Genomic DNA, 20423 nt, shown 5'->3' with positions numbered 1-20423 from the left:
GCAGGAATTGTCAGTTACTGTCTGCAAACGCAACATCCGAACTCGGCCTCTTCTCTGCGACTCAAAGCCACCAGAATCGCTCTGCTTGTAGCTGCGCTGCAGGCTACGACACCAGAAAAGTTGGGATGCTGTTTTAAATGTAAATAAAAACATTCCACAACTTTCACAGTCTTTAGTTGCTCCAGTCCCAACTGGTTTGTAACTGGGACTGTACAGCTGTAGGAATGAGACATCTGTTGTACTGGAAAAGCCAGTACTTGACCGAGCTAACCTCCTATTAGCTATTTGTTCAAGAAAAAATAAGCTCCACATCTCCATCTCCGCCCTCTCCTTCAGTGCTCGCCAGCAGATGAAAGTCAACGCTACATTTTGGAACGAGCCTCTTCCTGTTGGCATTTCGCTTCACTGCATTTGCATTTTTTCGCCACTGTGCCTGCTGTTTTCATAGCTTCCTCTTGGATGCGTGCTGCTTACGGTCCTGACCTCACCTCTTCGCTGTTATTGGCTGGGGGCTGCACACCAACTGCTGACAGGTTGAAGACAATAAGAAAGCAGAGGCAGAGGGCAGGGACTGATGTCCTCTCACACCTTCGCATAACTTTTTAGATTAAAACTGAGTCCTTTCTTAACAACTTTTTGCTTCTTGTCGGCACCACCACTGAGCCAAAGCTTGAAGTGAATTTGTTCCTCTCCAGCTGGCTCCGTGGATGCTAGCTTCAGACAAAGTGACGCCCCTGCAGAAGCGCATCGGTGCCTTGAATACCAACTAACTCGGGGCTCTGCTGGCTGACCCTGTCACAGCTGACGATACAGCCACCAGCGGCTCTGGAGTAGAAGGCGAGAGAAAGGGAGCGGCTTCATTTCGACAAGCGTTACTTGTCAGTACCGGCGAGGGCTGGAGAGCTGTGTGGCCGCCGCGCAGAGCGAGTTTCATCGGGACATTTGCTCCATGAGTCGATAAAAAGCGTCTAATTGGTTTCAGAGGAGGCTTGTCTCTGCTTCGGTGCTTGAACACAATACAATCAGCACTGTTATTGATCCACTTCTAAAGCGAGCCTGCAGGGTAGGCAGAGATCACAGCAGTCTGACTGGCAGAGTAAACACTGTTTAATTAGTGATCCCATTGCTACAGTTGACATGCTGTTTCTCATCCATTGTTTTTCAATGCATTTCATTCCCACAGGAAGATTAAAAGAAGCCTTCAGATCATTTTGGAGAGGCTGGTACAGCGAGCTGCTCAGCGGATGCTAAATTTTTCCATTTGATGATGAAAAAGATGTGACTATTTCTGCCTGCACACAAATTTCACTTGACTGTAACAGCTCGACTACACAGAGGATACCATGGCAGGATTATATTCTTAATTAGGTTTTAGGCAGCCTTGATTCTCCAGCAATGATATCTTTAACATTTAAGGGTGAGAGTGAGGTTGTGGGTCATTTAGAGGTAATAATGAGGATTTGTTCCAAACAAATTTATCAGTTACAATCTGTATGGAGCCCATTAGACATTAGGAAATAAAGAATTAAAGGAATATATAAAGTAAAACTGTAGAAATGAACGAATAAATCATAAAACTATTATTAAAACCATCAGAAATCAATTATAATGAAATATTGTGTTATCATTCTTATTCTCAGAACGACCGTTTTGTTGATGAAATAAAGATACAAAACTTTTCTGTTATTGGTTTGTTTATGTATTTTACACAACTTATTCATGCTTCACCTGCATATGCCTCAGTGTTGATAGGCTATTACACATGATGTGTAACCAATCAGATGGTGCTGTGGGCGGGACCATTGCGTGAGACTACCGAGCGGTGACTTCAGGCAGAGAGACGCGGCTGTATCACAGCTCAGAATACAGACATAAAAGCACATTTTTATGCATGCAAGTTGATGAAACTGGTGGATTATATTCATGGAAAAAAAGTTTATTTAACTAAGAAAAAAAAACTTCATTCAAGTTGAGGATTTTGTTTGAGGATTAGTTTTTTAGAGGGACAACATCATAAAATATGCCAGGAGAAATTCAAAGCTTCTACTGAAAACCTGATTAGAAGCTTTGAACGTAAAAAAAAAAAAAAAAATGACATTGGTACAGCCCTAATTTTGGTGCTCCATAAGTCTGTGCCTGGAGGCCGGTGCTACTAATAAAATTAGATAAAATATCTGCCAACAATGAAACAGCCTGTTCCTGTTCCATCCACTCTAATGCACAAGAACACATTAAACACAATTAGAAAAGTTTAGCAAAGACGAGGTGACTCAGAGGGTAATTTCTCATTTCCAACCGAGACCGAACTGGGATTCTTAAGAGAGGTCAACATTTACTGAGCAGAGGACGCGCTGTCTGAAAGGTTCTTTCTAAATCCTCCAGCGATTTCAGGGAGCCAGGTAAGCCGTGTTTAAAGATAGAAAAATTGCCAGCTCTCCGCTTTGAAAAAAAGAGGAGCTGAGGAAAGAGAGTGTGAAAGACTGGAAAAGACAGTAGGAAGATTAAACCTAGAGAGTAACTTCAGAGGCTTCAACAGAGAATTAAACATGGGTGTTGATGACACCGATGACAGCGAGAGAGGCAGATAAACGCTCCACTCTCAGGTTCTGCAAAGTAGATTAAAGATTACTCATGCAAGCATCGTTTTACACTGGAATTAGTCACACACAGCTGACTCCTACACCTATAGGACACGTCCATGCCGTACAAGAGCATGAAAATTCACATTTATTTTGGTATTCGTCGGTGTGATGGTTCTAGCTTTGTGATGCTGCTCACCACAGTAAACCTCTGTTATATTATACGTGTGTATATATGAGAAAATGAGGGAAAAAGGGTCGATTTTTCTGCTCTCTGGAGACCATGGAGTCTTAATTTACATGCCTTGAATAACAAACCATCAGCACTGATCCTTGTTTGGCAAGACGTAAACATGGACTGCAGTGTTTTCACCTGTGAGGCTTTCAGCTAAACTAACTTCATCACTGTATGAATCACGTTCGTTTGCATGAAGTTTAGCTGCATTTGTCAACCGCCCCACTGAATGTACTCCACACTGTGGTCTATTCGGCCGCTGTCGTGATGTCAGACCTTAACTTTGAATTAAACATTTCTCAGCCTGCCCGTCTGTGGAAACGAGGGATTTAAAGATTGATTTCAACATTTGATCTTTGATCTTTTCAGGTAGACGGGAAACATCTGTCGGATCAGGAAAGTGCTTTTGAAGATAAAACCTGCTGTCGGATAACAGGTAATTTTTCAGGTGAAGGTAGCAGTATGTGACCAAACGAGCAGAGCGCTCAGGTTACAAATGTGGCTGTGTTTCACACTGTTAGCACACACAAGTTTGCAAAGCAACACATGAGCACAGATTTGTAAGGAGGTCAAACATGTCTGCCAGGAGCACTGGTCATAATAAAAGGAGAAATATAACTCTCCAGTGCACGGGGAATTGAATTTAGCACATCCTGTCTCATTAACTTATGCATGTCTGTATGCATGTATGCACGAAGGGTCAAAGTTCGTGTTCAGTGCTGAGTTGAATACTTATATTGTACAGGATTTCTACCTTTAGGTAGTACAAAGGTGATTTATGTCTTTTATAGACAACGAAGGAAGTTGTTCAAGTTAATTCCAGGCATTTCTGCATGTGAAGACACACCTGAATGTTGAGTAAATCCACGTTTTCTCAGCAAACATGTGATCAGTGAATTGTAATCATGTGTTAGGATGGGATGGAAGCGAGCAAACACGTGGCTCCTCGCGCGTTCAAGAGAAGGTGTATGATAGGTCTGATGGAAAGAGTTATTATCTTGACACATAAGACGGCCGTCTCATTTCCAGCATGCCCACTGGCTCAGCCTACCAGCTGGGTTCCTCATTCTCTCCTCCATCAGTCCTCATTACTGACAAAAGCAGCAGAGCCAACTCATAGTGGCGCCTCACACTGTGGGCTCTATAAACTTGTCAGCTTGGCAACAGCATCCCATTGCTCACTGAGATGCTCCTTCATTCTGGCCGGGCATCAGCTGCTCCTCAGGCAGCCGGCCCGCTGAATGTAAGTGAGAGGCCACGGCGGCGGCCTCCTGAGCTGGAGACAGACTGTCTGAGAGCCTGAGAGTGCAACATAAACCTGATTCAACACGCAACCGGGCATGATGACATCAACGGCGCTTTAATCAGAACACTCGACAGCCCAGGTCAAGCTGCACGGCGTCTGCTTGAATGGTGAATCTAGCAAACATCAATGAACGCTCTGCTCAAGTGAATGTCAGGTGAGCAGGTGAGAAAAGGTTCTGTCATTGAACCACGTTGACAATATTGTGTATTTTATAAAGCATGTGATTTAATGTTTGATACTGAATTATGACCTGAATCCAGCCAGAATAAATGCTTCCCATAATAAATTCTTGTAGCTGCTGAAAAACAAGTAAGACTCATGATAAAGAGAGGGGGGGTCATTACAGGATTTCAGCTAATTGAACTTCAGACGAAGCTAATGGGATCATCTCACTGCTAATGGAGGCTGGCATCAACTGGATTAATGCACAAAGACACAAAGTTAAGCAGGAGTACGCAGTGAAAGACATGAGAAGGAAAGATCCTAAAAGTGAGGAAAGACGAGTCAGTCAGGAACATTTAGGTCAATTAAGGTTAATTTGGACAGCTAGAAAAGAAGCGAGGAACTCACCATGTAGTGCAGGTCGTCGAAGCCGTTCAGGAGTAGTTTGCTCTCGTACTGCGGCAGCCCCACGTGCTCCAGCCAGTCTCCCACGGGCTGGTCCAGCAGCCGGCCTGCAGCACCTGCTGACAGGGGAAAGCGCTTCAGGAGGGAGAAACCTTTCAGGCGGTAGCAGCGGCACTCTGAGGATGAGACGTGGCATTGCCACATCATTCTCGGCCAGCAGAGCCGAGCGCACCAGCAACAGGACGGCGGGGGAGACAGTGTCCTCTGTGGACGGGGCGTCAGCTCCCGCAGGGCAGCGGGGGCTGAACCGCAGTCACCCAAGATGATTCGGGTACCCCTGACCTCAGGGGCGAAGGTGATGATAGAAGAGATTCGAGCTGGTGGATGACCAGCTAACATCCACACAAGTCCCAGCTGTGACAGTCAGCCAGGAAGATGCCAAAAGCACATTTATAATCAACACGATGCTCACTTCACTGCAGCAAGTAATAAATAAACTGTTCACATCCAACTTAGACAAAAGACAAAATGTCCTAAATGAGGAGGCACCATTTTCTGTCCAAAAATAAAAGCCTGCAGCTGACGTATTTAAGCTCCTGTTTTGTAATGAAGACAGACTCAGAGGGGTCAGTGAGGGGAGCAGTGGTTCATAACTGTGGGGTTTGGTAATGTGCTTCAGCCACGTGGAAACTTCTTTGGAAACTTGCTGTCAAGAAGCAGGAGGCAGTTAATTACTAAACAGACTCATCTCTGATTCACAGACCCAACATAACCCACCACGCAGAGCCCAGACAGGAATCTACCACGAGAACATGGAAAGTGGCAGGACAGACAGAAACCTGCGAGACGACGGTTATGAACTGAGACTGATAGGAGAAAAAAGCTGCACTGACGGCTGTCGGCAGCCTGAACCCAGAGGAGCCTAACCTGCACAGGGACAGACGTCTGCCTCTCCTCCTGCGACCATGCCGTCAAGTTTGAGCTCACTTTCAAAGCAAAAAACACATTTTCTACGGTGGGAATCAGGTATTACACACTGGAGTCAACTTCAGCTCGTAATCTGATAACTGCATCTCGACCACAGGGAAAAGTTGACAAGCTCACAGGAAGGAGTCACACATCTGCTAGACTTTTACCTCCTGCAGGACGCATGAAGAAAGCTGACAACTTACAATAACAAACATAAGCAGAAATCATTGTGTAAAATACACATTTTAAAGCTTCCTTTCCCTCGTCAGCGCTCTCATCGTCTACCGATCCTGCTTTAGAGGAGATTCCCATGTCATAAATCCCATTTTGGTCGCTCCAGAGGCTTGGAAATGTGTCAAAGAAAAAACAAAAATCCTGATCAAGGATCCAATCAGCTCCTTCTCAGAGCACTTCAGTAATAGCTGGCCCCCAGGATGAACTCCTCTGCAGACCCGAGAGCGCTGACACGGTCAGTGAGGTGCTTCCAGCTGCAGCCACCTCTACAAAACCCCCACTGTAGTCCACTGTAGGCTGAGGAGCGGACCACCCTAATCCTACTGATGCCGAGGTGGCGTCCTTCTATTGTCCTGGCTGTTCACAATTCTGCTGCCTGCAATTCCTCTCTCTCTCTTACTCACTCTCTCTCTCGCTCGCTCTCTCTCCCCTCGTTGCATGGGCTTCTCCACTCCTCCCTCCCCTCCCGCTCTCTCTCTCTCTCTGAAGCACTGCAGGTGGCTGCTCTTTGTCAGCTACAGACCTCCCACCCCTCATTACTTGCATTTGCTCTGCAGTTTCTGCAGCTTCTGTGTTTTAGTCTTTTCTTTTCTCACAGTTTCCTTCGCCCTCCTCCACCGCGCTCCCTTCACTCTGATGTAGAAGTCGATCACTGGAGAGGAGAAAAGTAGAAGAGACTGCAGGCGCAGGGCCAATCAGCTGGAGACATCACTGCTCCCCAGTCAACACTGAGAGGAGGAATCAGACTGAATTGGGGGTGGGGGGGGGGTGGGAGGAGTGATGCGGCTTCTCACATCTCCAGCGAGTCCCTTGATGGCCTCCTGACAGCAGCTTCATTGAGACAGAGCTGCGGGCACGACGGCTATAAGATTGAGGCTGGCGTGCACAGAGGAGTGGATTCAGACTTAGAGCATGTTCAGCCCGGCCTCGCCAGTGACGGGGCGCTAACTACTTTACTGCAGTGGTCTCGGCTTTCCTCAAGTCTACAAAGCAAACTGAGCTCATCCCCTGACATGCGTGCTGGTTAATATTTAAACAGCTCACTCCAGTGCAGGGCATAACAAACACGAGGGGTAGAATAAGAAGACGGACAACTTTGTGCACACGCGTGCTGCGGTGGATCCGCTGCATTGCTCAAATGTAGTAAAGCGAGGCTTCGGCAAAGTGTAAACTGAAGGTGAATGTTGAATAATGTGAAAGCTGAAGGGAAGGAGTCGATTCCTTGGGTTCGCTGCTACAGTCCCAGGGCACCATCCATCAACCCCCGACGACAGGCTTTTGAAAAGCCTGAAGAATAACAGGAGAGCAGGTACACAATCCTCAACACAAAGACGTTACATTACCGAGTGAGGAGCTAGGGTGAATAACGCAGGTTTAGGGACCCGCACTTGGCCCCTTCAGCTTAAAAACAAGCTGGTTTGTGTCACACATGAGAGCAACCACTGCTTTGAAATAAGGACAAGCACGATGAATCCAGTGGGTACCCTTTCTATTTTCTAAGGCTATTCAAAAGCATTGTCTTGCCTTTTCTCTGCAGCTGCTAATGTCGCTTCCTCTCCTCATCTGCTCTATTAAAACAGGCCAACTGTCTACCCGCATTATACCTTTGTACCTAATTCTCTGTTGTTAACTGAATCGCATTTGTTTTCAGGTGCCTCCTTCATTGACCGTGTCTCCCAAGCACCGGTTTGATTTCCCTTGATGGCACCAATACAGATCAAATAACGTGAAGGATGATTACAAGGTAAATCCGAGCAGGTATGGTGTGCAGCACAAAGCTTGAGGTGCGGGTCCACAGAAACTTCCTGTGACAGCAAACCCATGTGCATCATAGACGTGATCAAAGGTTTTTGAGGAAATGCAGGCAAAGGAATACATTGTAAATCTGCCAAGTGAAATCTCTACCTACAGCCAAATGTATAATTTAGGGTTTTTACATTCAAACCTCGAGGGCTTGCAGTAAGATTCACAGGAGATAAATAAAGCAACAGTGGTGAAATTTATTTCAGAGGTGAGTGAAACCAGATAAAAATCAGCACTAAGAGCAAAAGAAAAATGACCAACTTCACTCTTCTTCCCCTCAAACTTTCAGCTTTCATCGATAATTCATGTCTGAATTTGAAATAACACACTCATGCTTCGAGGTGTTGAAGCCAAACTCAACAGCGTGAAAAGGCGTCGCTCGATGGTACTCTACCTGGCGTGGCGTATTGCTGATCTCTGGAGAAATCGATGCCGGCGCCGATCAGCGTCATGATCTTCTCGATCTGAGGGCAGGAGCAGAAGACAGAGATAAGAACCTGAAGCAGCCGCCGTAGCTCGGCCTCCACCTCTCACCAGCAGACGTACAGAGCAAATGGCCCCCTGCCTCAAACAGCAAAGCACCAAACGTTACAGTCACCCTGCAAAGCAAACGACGGCATTAAGGGTACCTTTAGTGAGAGAACAGTCGGTCAAAGTGGCTTTAAGACATAAATAAAAACTTTGAAGGGCATCTTAGAAGCAGCTGCACCATGGTTGATTGCCTTTATATCTCATTTATGGCCACAGCATTACAGTCATTTCTGTTGGCTCTTGGCTGCAGGTAGCTGGGTCTCATTTACTGCCTGCAGCCTAAACAATGCTGATTTACACAGACATCCCCGCCTTTCAATCTGAAGTGAATAATCACAGAGAAAAAGTTCTGTCGGGGCATTCAAGCAAAGAGAAAAAGCTGCGGAAACAATGTAAGCTGGTGCATTTACATTTACCCGGTGATTGATCCGATAACAATGACCTATTGTTTCAAGGCACCTGAGGCTCTTACTACGAAGCAGAGGGAGGTAAATACACAGCGAGCCTGAGAGGAAAGAGCAATAAATACAACCAAAAACAAGCCCACATCCCAATGATTTCGTGCAGTATCTTCATGCATCTCTGCAGAGTGCATGTGAGCATAAAGAGCTTGCTGTCTCCAAGCACAGTCAGCATATCTACATGTCATACATGTGGACATACACAATCAGAACACTGTAATTTCCTTCAAATGCATCCATGAGGGCACTGAGGCAGCAGACGGCTACTGAGCTGCCCCTTTCAACCAATCCAGAGTATGCATGGACATCAGGAGCGCCGAAAATGAGAAGGTAGAGGCTGACAGTGCTGCTGTCACACCTGTCAGGTACTGTCACTCCAGCTCGAGTTATCTTTATTGTGCCTTCTTGGAAATATTTTATCTGAAAGCGAATGTTCCACCACTGGCTACAGAGTCCTGGCTGCTGCTCTAAAAGCCTCCAGACAGGTTATACAATATGTCCCCATTAGTATAATTATTTAAAGGCAATAAAGTGCTATCAGGAGACCAAAGGCTACATTTGTTAGGTTCTCATCATCAGTCTGTACGTGGATGTTCAGCAGTGAAAATGGTACGTAATTGGGATAGAACTTTGAAATATGATGCATCTATTTAAATGTGCTGCTGTCAGGCTGGATTGTTAATAGTAAATTAAAGTTTCTAGACTTGCTTCGAGGAAGAAATGAATAATCACTGAGATTATATCATTCCAAAAGCATTCATGAAGCCTGAAAGGATCCCATTTACTTCTACAAAGACCGCCACAGGAAAGGACAGAGCCAAACCCCCCGAAAAAGGACCAGGAGATGTTTAGATGAAGGTGGACGTCTTACGCTGTCAAAGGAATTAGATCTTCGGTGTTTTGTGGTGGAAGAAGTCGTCGGTTTCTGCTAAGAGAAAATTGAGGGTTTTGTTTGGTTGTCCTTCTGTGCTCCCTACCTGCACTGTGCCAGCCGAGGACTTTAATCATCCTGTTTCACACACAGGTCCTCGACACAGTGGGTACAGAAAACATTAAACTGAACGGAAGTGAAACATCTCGAATGCAAAGCTGCACATGACTCGTGCGTCAGCAGTGTGTGAAGAGGATGAAGAATCCATCAGAGGAGCCTGAAGATGACACTCTGCGCTGCAGCGTGCAACTTAATACATCACTCTCTTACACACACACTTAGTTTCATGTTCCACATTAGTCCTCAGCACCTCGGAGGAAAAACACCTATTTTCTAGTGAGGAAAGGAGGAGAGTGGAGGTGTGAGGCGAAGGAAGGACAGCGGAGGGAAAACATTATTTCAGTTATCCATCTGCCTGATGTTACTTCTCCATACTGCTGATTAAAATACTGCATATTGACCAGATGGCATATTAGTCACACAAGCTGGACAAATAACCTCCATCAATCAGCACCACATGTTCACTACATCAGTCATTAAACATGGATGTTGATTGACAGCATCTCTCCTACCTGAGCAAAGACCCCCATGAGTCAGCAAAAATAGGTGGCTGCTGTTTGTACGAGTGTCTCTTGCATGCGTCAAGGGAATGGTCGACAAAGATAAGTATCAGCATTTCCTATTGCAGGTGCAGATGATCACATAAAGTTAGCACCTGAGATGTTGTTGTATCATGTTTTTCCACAGTCAGACTTGTTTATCGTACTAATGACACCGTACTTTAAAACCAGGCAGCTGGAGGATAAACAGCTGGACGAGGCTGGGCTCCAACATTTGAGGAAAAATGAGTGATGCTCTTAATTTGGGAGTGCAGGAGGTTACCAGCTTTGACTTCCTTTCAACCTTCCCAACAAATTAAAGGAACAATTCCACATTTTGGGAAATGTCCCCTTCCACAGTCTTGCATTCCTCTTGAGAGTTAGATGAGGAGATGGATAGCACTCTAACACGTGCAGGACATACAGTAGCCAGTTAGCTTAGCTTAGCACACAGACTGGAGAAAGGGGAAAACACCTCGCCAGTCTTTATGCAACACTAAACTCGGCCGTCTGCAGGTTCATATCTGTTAGACAGACACGAGAGTGGTATCGATCTTCTCTGTGAATTCCCAGCAAGACAGTCAATAAGAAAATTTACCAAAAGGTCATGTTATTCCTTTAAACCTAAAAACACTGTTTGTTTGTTTTTTGGCTACCTGACAACATTGATATGTTATGACCTTTTAAGTTGACTTGGAGAAGTTGCTAGCAAACAGTTGCTTATTTACACGTCTAGCAGTCACGTAGCAACATCATAATTCTTTTGGAGTCATGTTTCTGGCCACCTGATGAACTTAAGTTTCATATTCATTTCCTTTAAGCTCTGATTTTGTTCTCCTCCAACTCGTGAAAGAAATGTTTGCCCCTGACAAACGCTTCACTGTGTTCGCCAGCTAGTCGCTAACTGTCTGTCTGCCTTGTGCAATGTCTTTATGGAGCTTTTTCACTAGATCTGCCTCATGACAGTCAACTAAGTTTTCACTGGTTGGTTTGGGAGTGCGTCTTGTCATCTGGACCAGGACAAATGACAAAACCGAGGAGATTAACAGCAGCTCCGACCAGGACGACGAAGAGCGGGCGGGTTCAGGCGGGGACAGGAGAGGAGACAGTGTGGAGGGAGTTTATTTGTAAGAATACATCACTCATCGTGTTGATGAGCCCACAAGTGTGTTGTGGGTCACTGATATTTCTCCAGCAGAGCCTCACTGGCTGCTGCAGGTGTGTTCAGCTAGACATCTTTTCTCTGTCCTGAATATATTACAGAGTCTGGACGTGTCATGTTTATGTTGTTCCAGTAATAGCCTAAATTATGAGGCCTCAGCAGGACGTAGCCAATTGGAAAGCTGCTGATGAACAGTGCTATTAATCAGGGCAGCAATATGTAAAGTCACACACACAGATCCACACACACGCTCCAACACAGAGCCGCTGTAGCTCCTGTGATAATGAGGACGGGGTAGTGCTCTCGCCTCATAAAGAGGCCGAGGTCTGTACTGAAGGGAGGATAATGCTCCCATCAGTGGCATCACTCTTCAATAATGAGCAGAATGGGGACAATAAGGAGCTGTGATCTCGCTCAGACATGCCATCCAACTGTCAAGTTATTTCTTCAGCTCGCAGGACACAAAACATGCCCATGCACGTTTGAACGCTGGAGCAGCAGGTGTAATACTGTCTCCCACCATAGCAGCATCTGCAACAAAATCAGGGTAACTTTCTGAATGCATCGAACTGCCGTGAATTCGAAGAAATCAATCAGAATGACTGGCTGCATTTTAAACACACAGCAGGTGAGGACAGCGTACCCAGCTTTTCGCTTAAACACAACAAGTATGAGAACGGATGCTAGAACAAAAGCACACACGGCTGCATGCAGTCTCGGTGCCTCGGCTTCACTTGTCCAGTCTGGTAAAAAAGGAAATACTAGGTGGTCCAATGAGATTTAAAAGCAGCTGCCGTGAAAAGCAGGTGTGATACAGCGTTGGAGCTGGGTAAATATATCCTTATCAGGGGACACGGCCCAGTGATTTCCTCAAGGTAAAACACATCCACCACAAGAAAAAGCCTCTGGATTTCATGGCCGAGCACTAAGAAGCTCTGTGCCGTGAGAATTAATGGAGGAGAGAGAGAGCGAGAGGGAGAGGAATGTGTTTTTGTGCAGCAAGATCAGATCAATACAAGAGACCTGAAATGGAGAGGCGTCCATTGTGAGAGGGACTCGCTATGAGCGAGGAGACACAATGAGGAGGGGTCAGAAGTCAGCGGCGAGGTGGAGGGTCAACAGCTGAAGAGCTAGCAGTGAGGAGAGATGGTCAGGGTGCGATTAAAGAGCCATGAACCCATTTATCATGCTTCTCACAGCAGGGCCGCTGCTCCAGGATGACCGAGCAGAATAACTCGACTGCTATTTTTCAGTGATCTGAAAACATAAAGTGTTCTTTCTTTATCGGCCTTGAGAATCTTGAACAATATGCAACTGAAGCTGGGGGGGGCTAAAGGATGCCTGGCAGAGCTCGTTCAGGGTGAAAACAAAAGGCTGCTGCAGAGAGAGTGTGCCCAGACCACCAGCCTCAAATTGGCGAGCTGGCACCAAAACAAGGGTTGGATGAAAACTGTGGACTAGTGAATGGCATCAAGGGGAACACAAGCACACCACCGTCTAAAGCAGGTGCCAACACCTCAATGCCACTGTGGGACAAAGCACTGTCAGCACTCCCATCAACATCCTCCTGAAATAGCCCAATGTCACGCTTGTGTTTGTAGGAACAATGTCCTTTCACACAACTTCAAAACTTTGCAAACTCGTCCCCAAAGGATGCAGAAATATATAAATATGCACACACCTTCCAATGAGTTAAACTAGTTGAAATCCTTTGTAGGGCTCGAAACACAAAGGGCATCCCTCCTCTCCAGTGACAAGACCAGAGGAACATTAAGTAGTGGCTGCATGTCTCAGCCCCCTGTGGCTCCCCTGTGTTCTCCGCCTGGTGGGGATTAGAGAATAGATTTCCCCTGCTGGTTGCACCGGGCCGCGACACACACCCACAGTTCGGTTTGATCTCAGCAGGTGAAAAACATGAAACTTCTCCCTGACAAACAGCGAGGCCACTTGTCTCCTCACAGAAAATAAAAGCAGTGCCAAATCCGCCGTGAGTACAAGAACATGGCAATATAAGAGGGCCACAAAGAACAAAGACATGCTGCATGACGTGCCCGTAGAGTTTAAAATGCCACAGAGGATTAACTTTTTACACACTCAGAAGTAGAAGGACAACGTTGAGGGAGAGGCTCAAGCTTTTCTCCATCCCACTGTGAAGTACATAGCAAATAAAGCAACGAGCTTACCAATCGAACAGGCTTTACAGGAAATATAATATCCAAAGAAATGCTAGAAAGCCTCAGATATTTTCCCGTTCAATTCATTCATGGCAGGTAGACAAGATTAATGAACCTCCGGTAGGAGCTGCTGCCTGTAAGGGAATCAATACTCACAAAAGCTGGTTTCATAGCAGCTACTGGATCTGTGGAGTGCGAATCGAAAATGAAGTTAAAAGTGAAATGGGGCTGAGGATGGCGGCCCTCTCCTTCTGTCTACAGCTCTCTGTCTCGCTCTCTCTCCTCCCATCTGTGGAGCTCAGCTTGCTGGCCCACACAATGTGCCCCCTGGATTGTCATCTTCAGTCTGATCCCAAGGACCAAGACCAACCCGCATTAGCATGCGCTTTACACACCAGCACACACCCCGCACGTAGAGCACAAAACACACACGCACACACACACACTCGGAGCTCCTTAAATGGAGAGATGCATAGGCCAAGACCTCATGCAAGTCAAATCTCCTTGTCTTGAAACCAGAGGCAGTGTATCCATGGGTGTGTGCAGCTCATGTGATGAAAGGGGTGGGTGGGTGAAGGAGCAAGACAGATACAGAAAGGAAAGGGACGAGGGTGTGAGAACGGGAAGATTTAGCAAACCAGATTTAAAGAAGAAAAAGATGTTTTTTTTAAGGGGTGTGTGTGAATGCGCTGGGGGGTGGGTTTGGTAATGTCCTGGGACCCCTCGTCCAAATGCTGTCACACAGCTCAGTAGAGTATTCCAGAGCAGCCAGTCGTGACCGGCAAGATGGCTGCATCTCACAGAGAGCAAGAGCCAAGCGAACACTGTGGAAGGAGCAACGTGGGCCGAGGAGAGCGAGCAGAAGAGGGTGTCTTCAATTTTCAGGACACTCCCAACATCGTTAAGGAAAAGTGCAGGCTGGGTTACGCCCAATCAAACTTTAACGACTCCCCCCCGCACACTCCCTCTCATTCGCTATGCACTTTACATCGGCAGTGGGAACATTTCCATTTCAAGCAAACGCAGGCTTACTCCCTGAAAGGAAGAGGAGACGAAAGATGTGCGGCTCTTCCCTTTGCTTTCAGCACACAACTCCCAGGCATCTGAATCACTATTCAAGTGAGAAGAAATGGGCTTCCGAGTTCATTAACATTAACCGCGGCTCCTAAATTGGACAAAAGAAATTGCCTTTCAAAAGTAATATCTCCTTCAAGGATTCTAACAGGCTGCCAGCCGAGGCTTCTAATAAACATCCCATTACTTTCAGCTGAATCAAAAATACTTAATCACGTTTTGGAAATAGTGTCAAAAACGCTAAATCATGCGATGGCTGCCGCTGCAACCTGCCAGCTGCAGTGCCTTTTGTATATTGCGGTTTTCGCATTAGGGATTCACTCGCGCTGCCGTGCGTGAATGTGAGATCTGCTGGTCTGCTCGGCCTGACAGGGAGCATGATGAGGAACCTGCACATACATGAGCTCCATCACACGCAGGAGTCGTGATTTGCAGCCTCCTCTGGGGGAGAATCACAATTTATTCTGTGCTGACAGACAGGGCGAAATCACACCTCTTCAAGGTCGAAGGCACTGTTTGTAATATCCCAAAACAATTTCATTTGTGGCCGACAGACTGGGAGAGTAAATAAAACGAGCTCCCTTGGGGTGAATGAATAATTAAGGATGAATTGTGATGCTCTTTGCCAGAAGCCTACTTTGGGATTTCAGAACTTAAATCCGGCCAGTTCGCTCGGTAACAGACACGCTAGTGTGGTGCACATACAGTAAATGAGGCCATCGCCTGAGGTGTATCTCCTTTTCACTGATAAGATCTCCTCTTCCGTTCGGGGCCAATAACACAGCCTGCTCTCCTGCCACATGGGAGGGCATGCTTGTGCAAGAGGACAGCGATACCTTCTGTCTTGCCTCCTCCTCCACAGTCTCTTCCTTATACAGCCTGATCAATTCTCAAGCTCGGTCTATTCAGTTCATCTGTGCAGACGCCCCCAGGAGAAGACAACAGAAGAGCTGCAGGATTATTACTGCCTGCTGAGGGCATCGGGGAAGAGCGGCAAGCTCCAATAACCGAATAATGTCATGCCCGCCTTAATCCTGTCACGCTCTCAGAGGCCACATCCCTCAGATACAGTCTGAGGAGGTGAGGTGTTCGTTAAACTGGATAATTAGACTGCGCAGCGCCCTGCCTGCGACCAGAAAGTCTGAAAGGGGAATTACAAGATTCAAGCACACCAAATGTTCCCCTTTACTGACCTTATCACCCACACTGCTCTGCAGAGGGATGGCAACGCAGCAACTTTCCTCTGCCTCTGTTGTATCGTTAGAAGTGAATGACTTTGGATTTTTGACTTTTGAAATGAGTAATGAATAATAAACAATGTTAAAATAAGACCACACTTTGAGTATTGGTACATTTGGATTCAGGATTAATCAAACAGGCCAATCAGCTTATTGTAAATAAATCAGCTGGTGTTCAACCAGGTCTGAGGTCATTTAGAGACGGTGTCATCATTCCATAGTTTGTCCACCAGAGAGCACTGACATGTTGTAAAGCTGTAAAACTATCAGCTCAGCGTGTGTCTTGGCCACAAGCATTTGTTTGTATGACAACAATTTCTACCATAACAATCACTATCAGACAGCTTAGCAGATTATTTTACTGGTTGGGCAACTTGCTGACAAAATCATCATTCACAAAATTTAACTGACAGATCTGCAATTGACAGTATGTATGTCATGCCTGTAGATAGTACTTAGTTGCAGCCCTGAGGACTATGCAGAAAAACATAATGCAGGGTACTCTAAACAGGACAATACTACTACAGCCTGACTGATATTGATATAATGGCATATTGGTTAATGTTAATTTTCTTCACAAAACCCCTAATTTGACTAAAGATTGTTGATCAAGTCCCTTAAATTTGAGAAATATACTGGACAAAACGTCATTATATTGATATATACATCAATTTACCTGCCATGAGCCAATATTGGCTGATATATCTCATTACAACAGTGTCCAGGAATCACGGAATAATTGCTATTTGCTAAAAATTCAAGCTCGAATGAGCACACAAGTCACACTCTGGCATCGCTTTGCATTGCTCACTACAGCTGTACTACTGATGACGCACTGAAGGTCAGTCTTTGTTTTTGATTTGTAGTAACTTTAGTAAAATACTACCTTCAATATGCAATGAGTGTTCCCTTGGCACGCTTTGACGAAACTATAAACTAAAGTTATGTTTGCTAACGTCTGGCAGCGCTGAAGCAGATCAAGGCGAAAACCTCCACTGTGGCGCTCACGGCTATAAAACCCCAAAGACAAGGTTACACAGACTGTACACAAGAAAGACGGAGCCACGCTGCCAAGGTGCTGCGCTTTGCCTTCAGGCCACACAAGTGTTTTGAACTTTGCTGAGCTCCTGTTAGAGGCCTTGCGTACTGGTCCCTGCCCAACTGAGGGCAGGGACCAGGGACCACAACAAACATCAGGCCAATTTGCTGTCATGCACAAACGCCCCTCAAAGACGTTCTCCTCCACTACAGCTTAGCATGGCGGCTATAAAGCTCCATCAGCGAGCGCAGAGCTGCGGCAACATCAACACAACAGCTGGCGCCGTTTACGGCTGCACGTCACTGACATAAATAATACAGTCACACTTTGACAGTAGAGACAAGCAAATGAGCAAATTAGAGAAAAGATCTAACAACAACGGCTGGTGAGGAGGTCGTAAACATTACACGGTGATGCAAAATGCTGCAACAGTAATACATGATTCAGGTTTCGGTGTGCAGAACTGCTCAGATTCTGCAAAAAAACTGTCTTAAAGGCTAGAAAATCAAATCCCACAGTGTAATAATTATCAGTGGTGAGTCAACAATGGATCAAACCTACGCACAGATGTTTTGCATTTCATTCACTTTCCCCACACACAGTCACAGCATCCCCCAACCAACCAACCAACCGGCCTCCTAATACTGGAGAGGTTAGCGAGGTGATCAAATAAGCGGACGACTTCTACCACCGGCACACAAACCACGGCCAAGATATCGACTTCAAAAGCCATCAGCTCAGCTCACCGGGGCTGTTCAGATAGGGTCATGTAAAAGGAACACCAGGCAGCAATATGATCTCCTCGCTGAGGAGGGGAAGCATTAGCGGTGCTATCTGAGCCCGTGCTTTGCTCCATCTGGCATCATAAACGCAACGTGTAAATCGCCTCTCGTGGACTCACGGCAGTGGAGTAAAAGTTGTGAGATGCATGTTCTCAACGGCAGAAACGGAGCAGAATACTAACAAAGCCAGGGAGCGGAGCTGAGACGCTAGTGGATAGCTTATGCTAACACTTGATTGAGAAGCTTGGAGGATATCATTAATCCTACTAACAATAAGAGGATTGTTGTGGGAGAAGAGCATAAAGAGGAAATCATGTTAATTGCTCAGACTTATGCTCTGATCTCACAGGATGAATATTTATATAGTGTTAAAGAAATATATTCGGACCTAACAATGCGACGCACGCAGCATAGTTTAAGAAGAAGAAGAAGGGGGATTTCTGTGAAAACTTCTCGTTCAGTGGTGTGTTTCGTGATGCCTTCACATAAACTCAGGTTGGTTTCTGAAGCCTCTGCAAGAGACGGAGACAACAGCTGAAGTGAGACAGATCTGCAGCGTGTACGTTCTCCCCGAATCTCAATTTCCAAATCTCCGTCTCTTGTCTTACTCTCCCGGCTCCTCGGCTGTTTTATCCCCATCCTCTTGTCTCCTCTAATCTCTCCTCTCCGTGGCTCCACTCGGCTCTTTATCTACGTCCCAGACAAAGCATTAAAGTGCTGAATGGAGGGGTATATTTAGCTATGAATATCCGCCGTGATAACGAACACAAGACAGGATTGAGGAAATAAAAATACACCCATTTAAGGCCAAGGAAAATTTTCAATTTTTTGGGGGGAGAACATAAGACGCAAACTGAAAACTCTGAATAATGAACTGTACTAATCTAAATACTTGGACCGTGCACACGTGCAAACACGTTTTCCGTCACTGTCACTGTGTTTGCTGAAGAGCTGCAGGTAGAGCTCAAACTGCACGGCGCCAACAGGTGAGCTGACTGCAGTCAACAGAGCTGTTTACAGTAGATACTGAGGTTTCCATTCAATCAATTTTCTAGCTGAGGACAAATGTCTTTTGGCTGCAGGACAAGCTCACTTAAGCCTAACAAAGAAGACACAAGGGGAATCCCAGACAATACGCTCAAACAACTCGCACGTATTTGGACTGATGCTTGAAATCGACTGTTGAAATAACAGATTTAATATCTGTGTCCATGATATTGGTGCATTATTGTAGCGAGGCTTCATAAAATGCACGTGTTCCACATATCGCTGGCTTGCTCCCTGTGGCTCTTCATGACACATTTTTAGAAAAAAATCCTCTCACTAAATTCAGTTTCAATATATTCTTTCATATGTTTCAGAATTGTATCTTCGGTTTTCCAGTTTTTCAGAAAAGTTTTATCAAACTCTTCTTCCGTGTGCTGATGAAACATCTTGCTGTTAAATCATTGAAAAACTGCTGCATTTGAACACCTTTAAGAAACGTTCACATTAGTCAATAATGAGCTGTGGTCTTCAGAGCCCGACCGATACTTTCACTTCACCTGGAATTTAATGATTAGAAATTACCTCGAACATCATTTTTCTGCATTACGTTTGGTAAAAACAAAAAAGTTTTCATATCAGTGCATGTTGGGCAACATACACGCAGACACCAATATATCTGAGATAATATCGGCCGGGCTCTAATAGTCTGCAGAGGCTAAAGCAGCTAACAGTGACACGAGCAGCGCTTCATGTCCTGATAGGATGAGACCAAACACTTACCTCGTCCCATTCCGAGGTGAAAGAGGGAGATTTCTCCAGCCTCTTCTTGCCAGTGCTACAGTTAGAAACAGACTCGCTACGGTTTCCCAGTCCTCCTTCCTCCTCACTAGGAGGCGACACGAGCAAGTCGGAGTCAGACTTGGAGAGGCTGCGTGCCAGCTTCAGGTCCCCGGGAGGGCGCATCCGAACGGCAGCCCCGGCCCCGGCCCCTGAGTCCCTGGGCTCCTTGTTCACAGTTGCGTAAATTGCTTTTGGATCACAGTCTGTCAGGATGGCGGCCATGCTGGGACGGCTAGGTGGCGCTGCAGCAGCTGCTGCTTCCTGCTTCGCTTTAGCGGGTTTTTTGGGTTCTGGCTGGCCCTGGCTGGATGGCTGAACACCTGGAAGCCTGAAGGGCTCCTCGCGGCAGTCGAAGACGGGAGAGGACCCGTGCAGGAGGCCGGTGAACTGCTCCGGCACACCTGCTCCTTGATCCTGGCCGAGCTGGGAGTTATCTACAGAAAGAGAGAAAGAACGGGCAAAGTCAGTGAAGAAAGAGTCGCATGTGAGGGCTGGAGAGTGGACCTCTAACTGAGGGGCAGATCCTGAGAGCAGGGCTAATAAGAAACCGCCCACACGAGCCCAGAAACAGATCTGTAATTGTTTCCTACCAGGAGTGACGGAGAGAAAAAGAGAAGGCGTATGTTGGCTGGAGAAATAACAGAATTCCAAACCCAGCTTGCAGCCGTCTCACGACTATCTGCCGGAGCCTGACTGGCTGCGTTTTCTAACAGGCAGCTGAAGCTCGTCATCTTCGTCACTGGCTTCGACTCACAGGCCCACTTGTCTGTTTGGGCCGTTTTCCCCCAAATTGACACAACACTAAGAGTTGCCCCAAGCAACCGAATAACAGTACACATTACTACCACCGCCAACCACCGGACGGAAAAAACCCGCCAGAACACACAACAGAAAACTAACAAGACTCTGAAA

At 46.1% G+C, this 20423-nt stretch overlaps 1 protein-coding gene across 5 annotated transcripts in view; it reads right to left on the bottom strand.

The window, feature by feature from the left end:
• anks1aa (ankyrin repeat and sterile alpha motif domain containing 1Aa) overlaps nucleotides 1-20423 on the bottom strand; it is a 64684-nt gene that overhangs the window by 13191 nt on the left and 31070 nt on the right. For 3 of the 5 annotated variants that reach the window (XM_076740857.1, XM_076740859.1, XM_076740860.1), the window contains exons 14-17: nucleotides 19452-19945; nucleotides 9557-9613; nucleotides 8088-8157; nucleotides 4691-4803 (exon numbers count right to left, since the gene is read on the bottom strand). In XM_076740857.1, coding sequence (XP_076596972.1) covers nucleotides 4691-4803; nucleotides 8088-8157; nucleotides 9557-9613; nucleotides 19452-19945 — 734 coding nt within the window. Of the gene's footprint in view, nucleotides 1-4690; nucleotides 6579-8087; nucleotides 8158-9556; nucleotides 9614-19451; nucleotides 19946-20423 lie in introns of those variants that run through there. The other 2 variants (XM_076740858.1, XM_076740861.1) reach the window with 2 other exon arrangements.

This window comes from Chaetodon auriga, chromosome 10 (assembly GCF_051107435.1).
Source record: "Chaetodon auriga isolate fChaAug3 chromosome 10, fChaAug3.hap1, whole genome shotgun sequence".
Taxonomy (NCBI): domain Eukaryota; kingdom Metazoa; phylum Chordata; class Actinopteri; order Chaetodontiformes; family Chaetodontidae; genus Chaetodon; species Chaetodon auriga.
The sequence above is the reverse complement of the archived record's forward strand: the minus strand, read 5'-3'. Positions and strand labels throughout refer to the sequence as shown.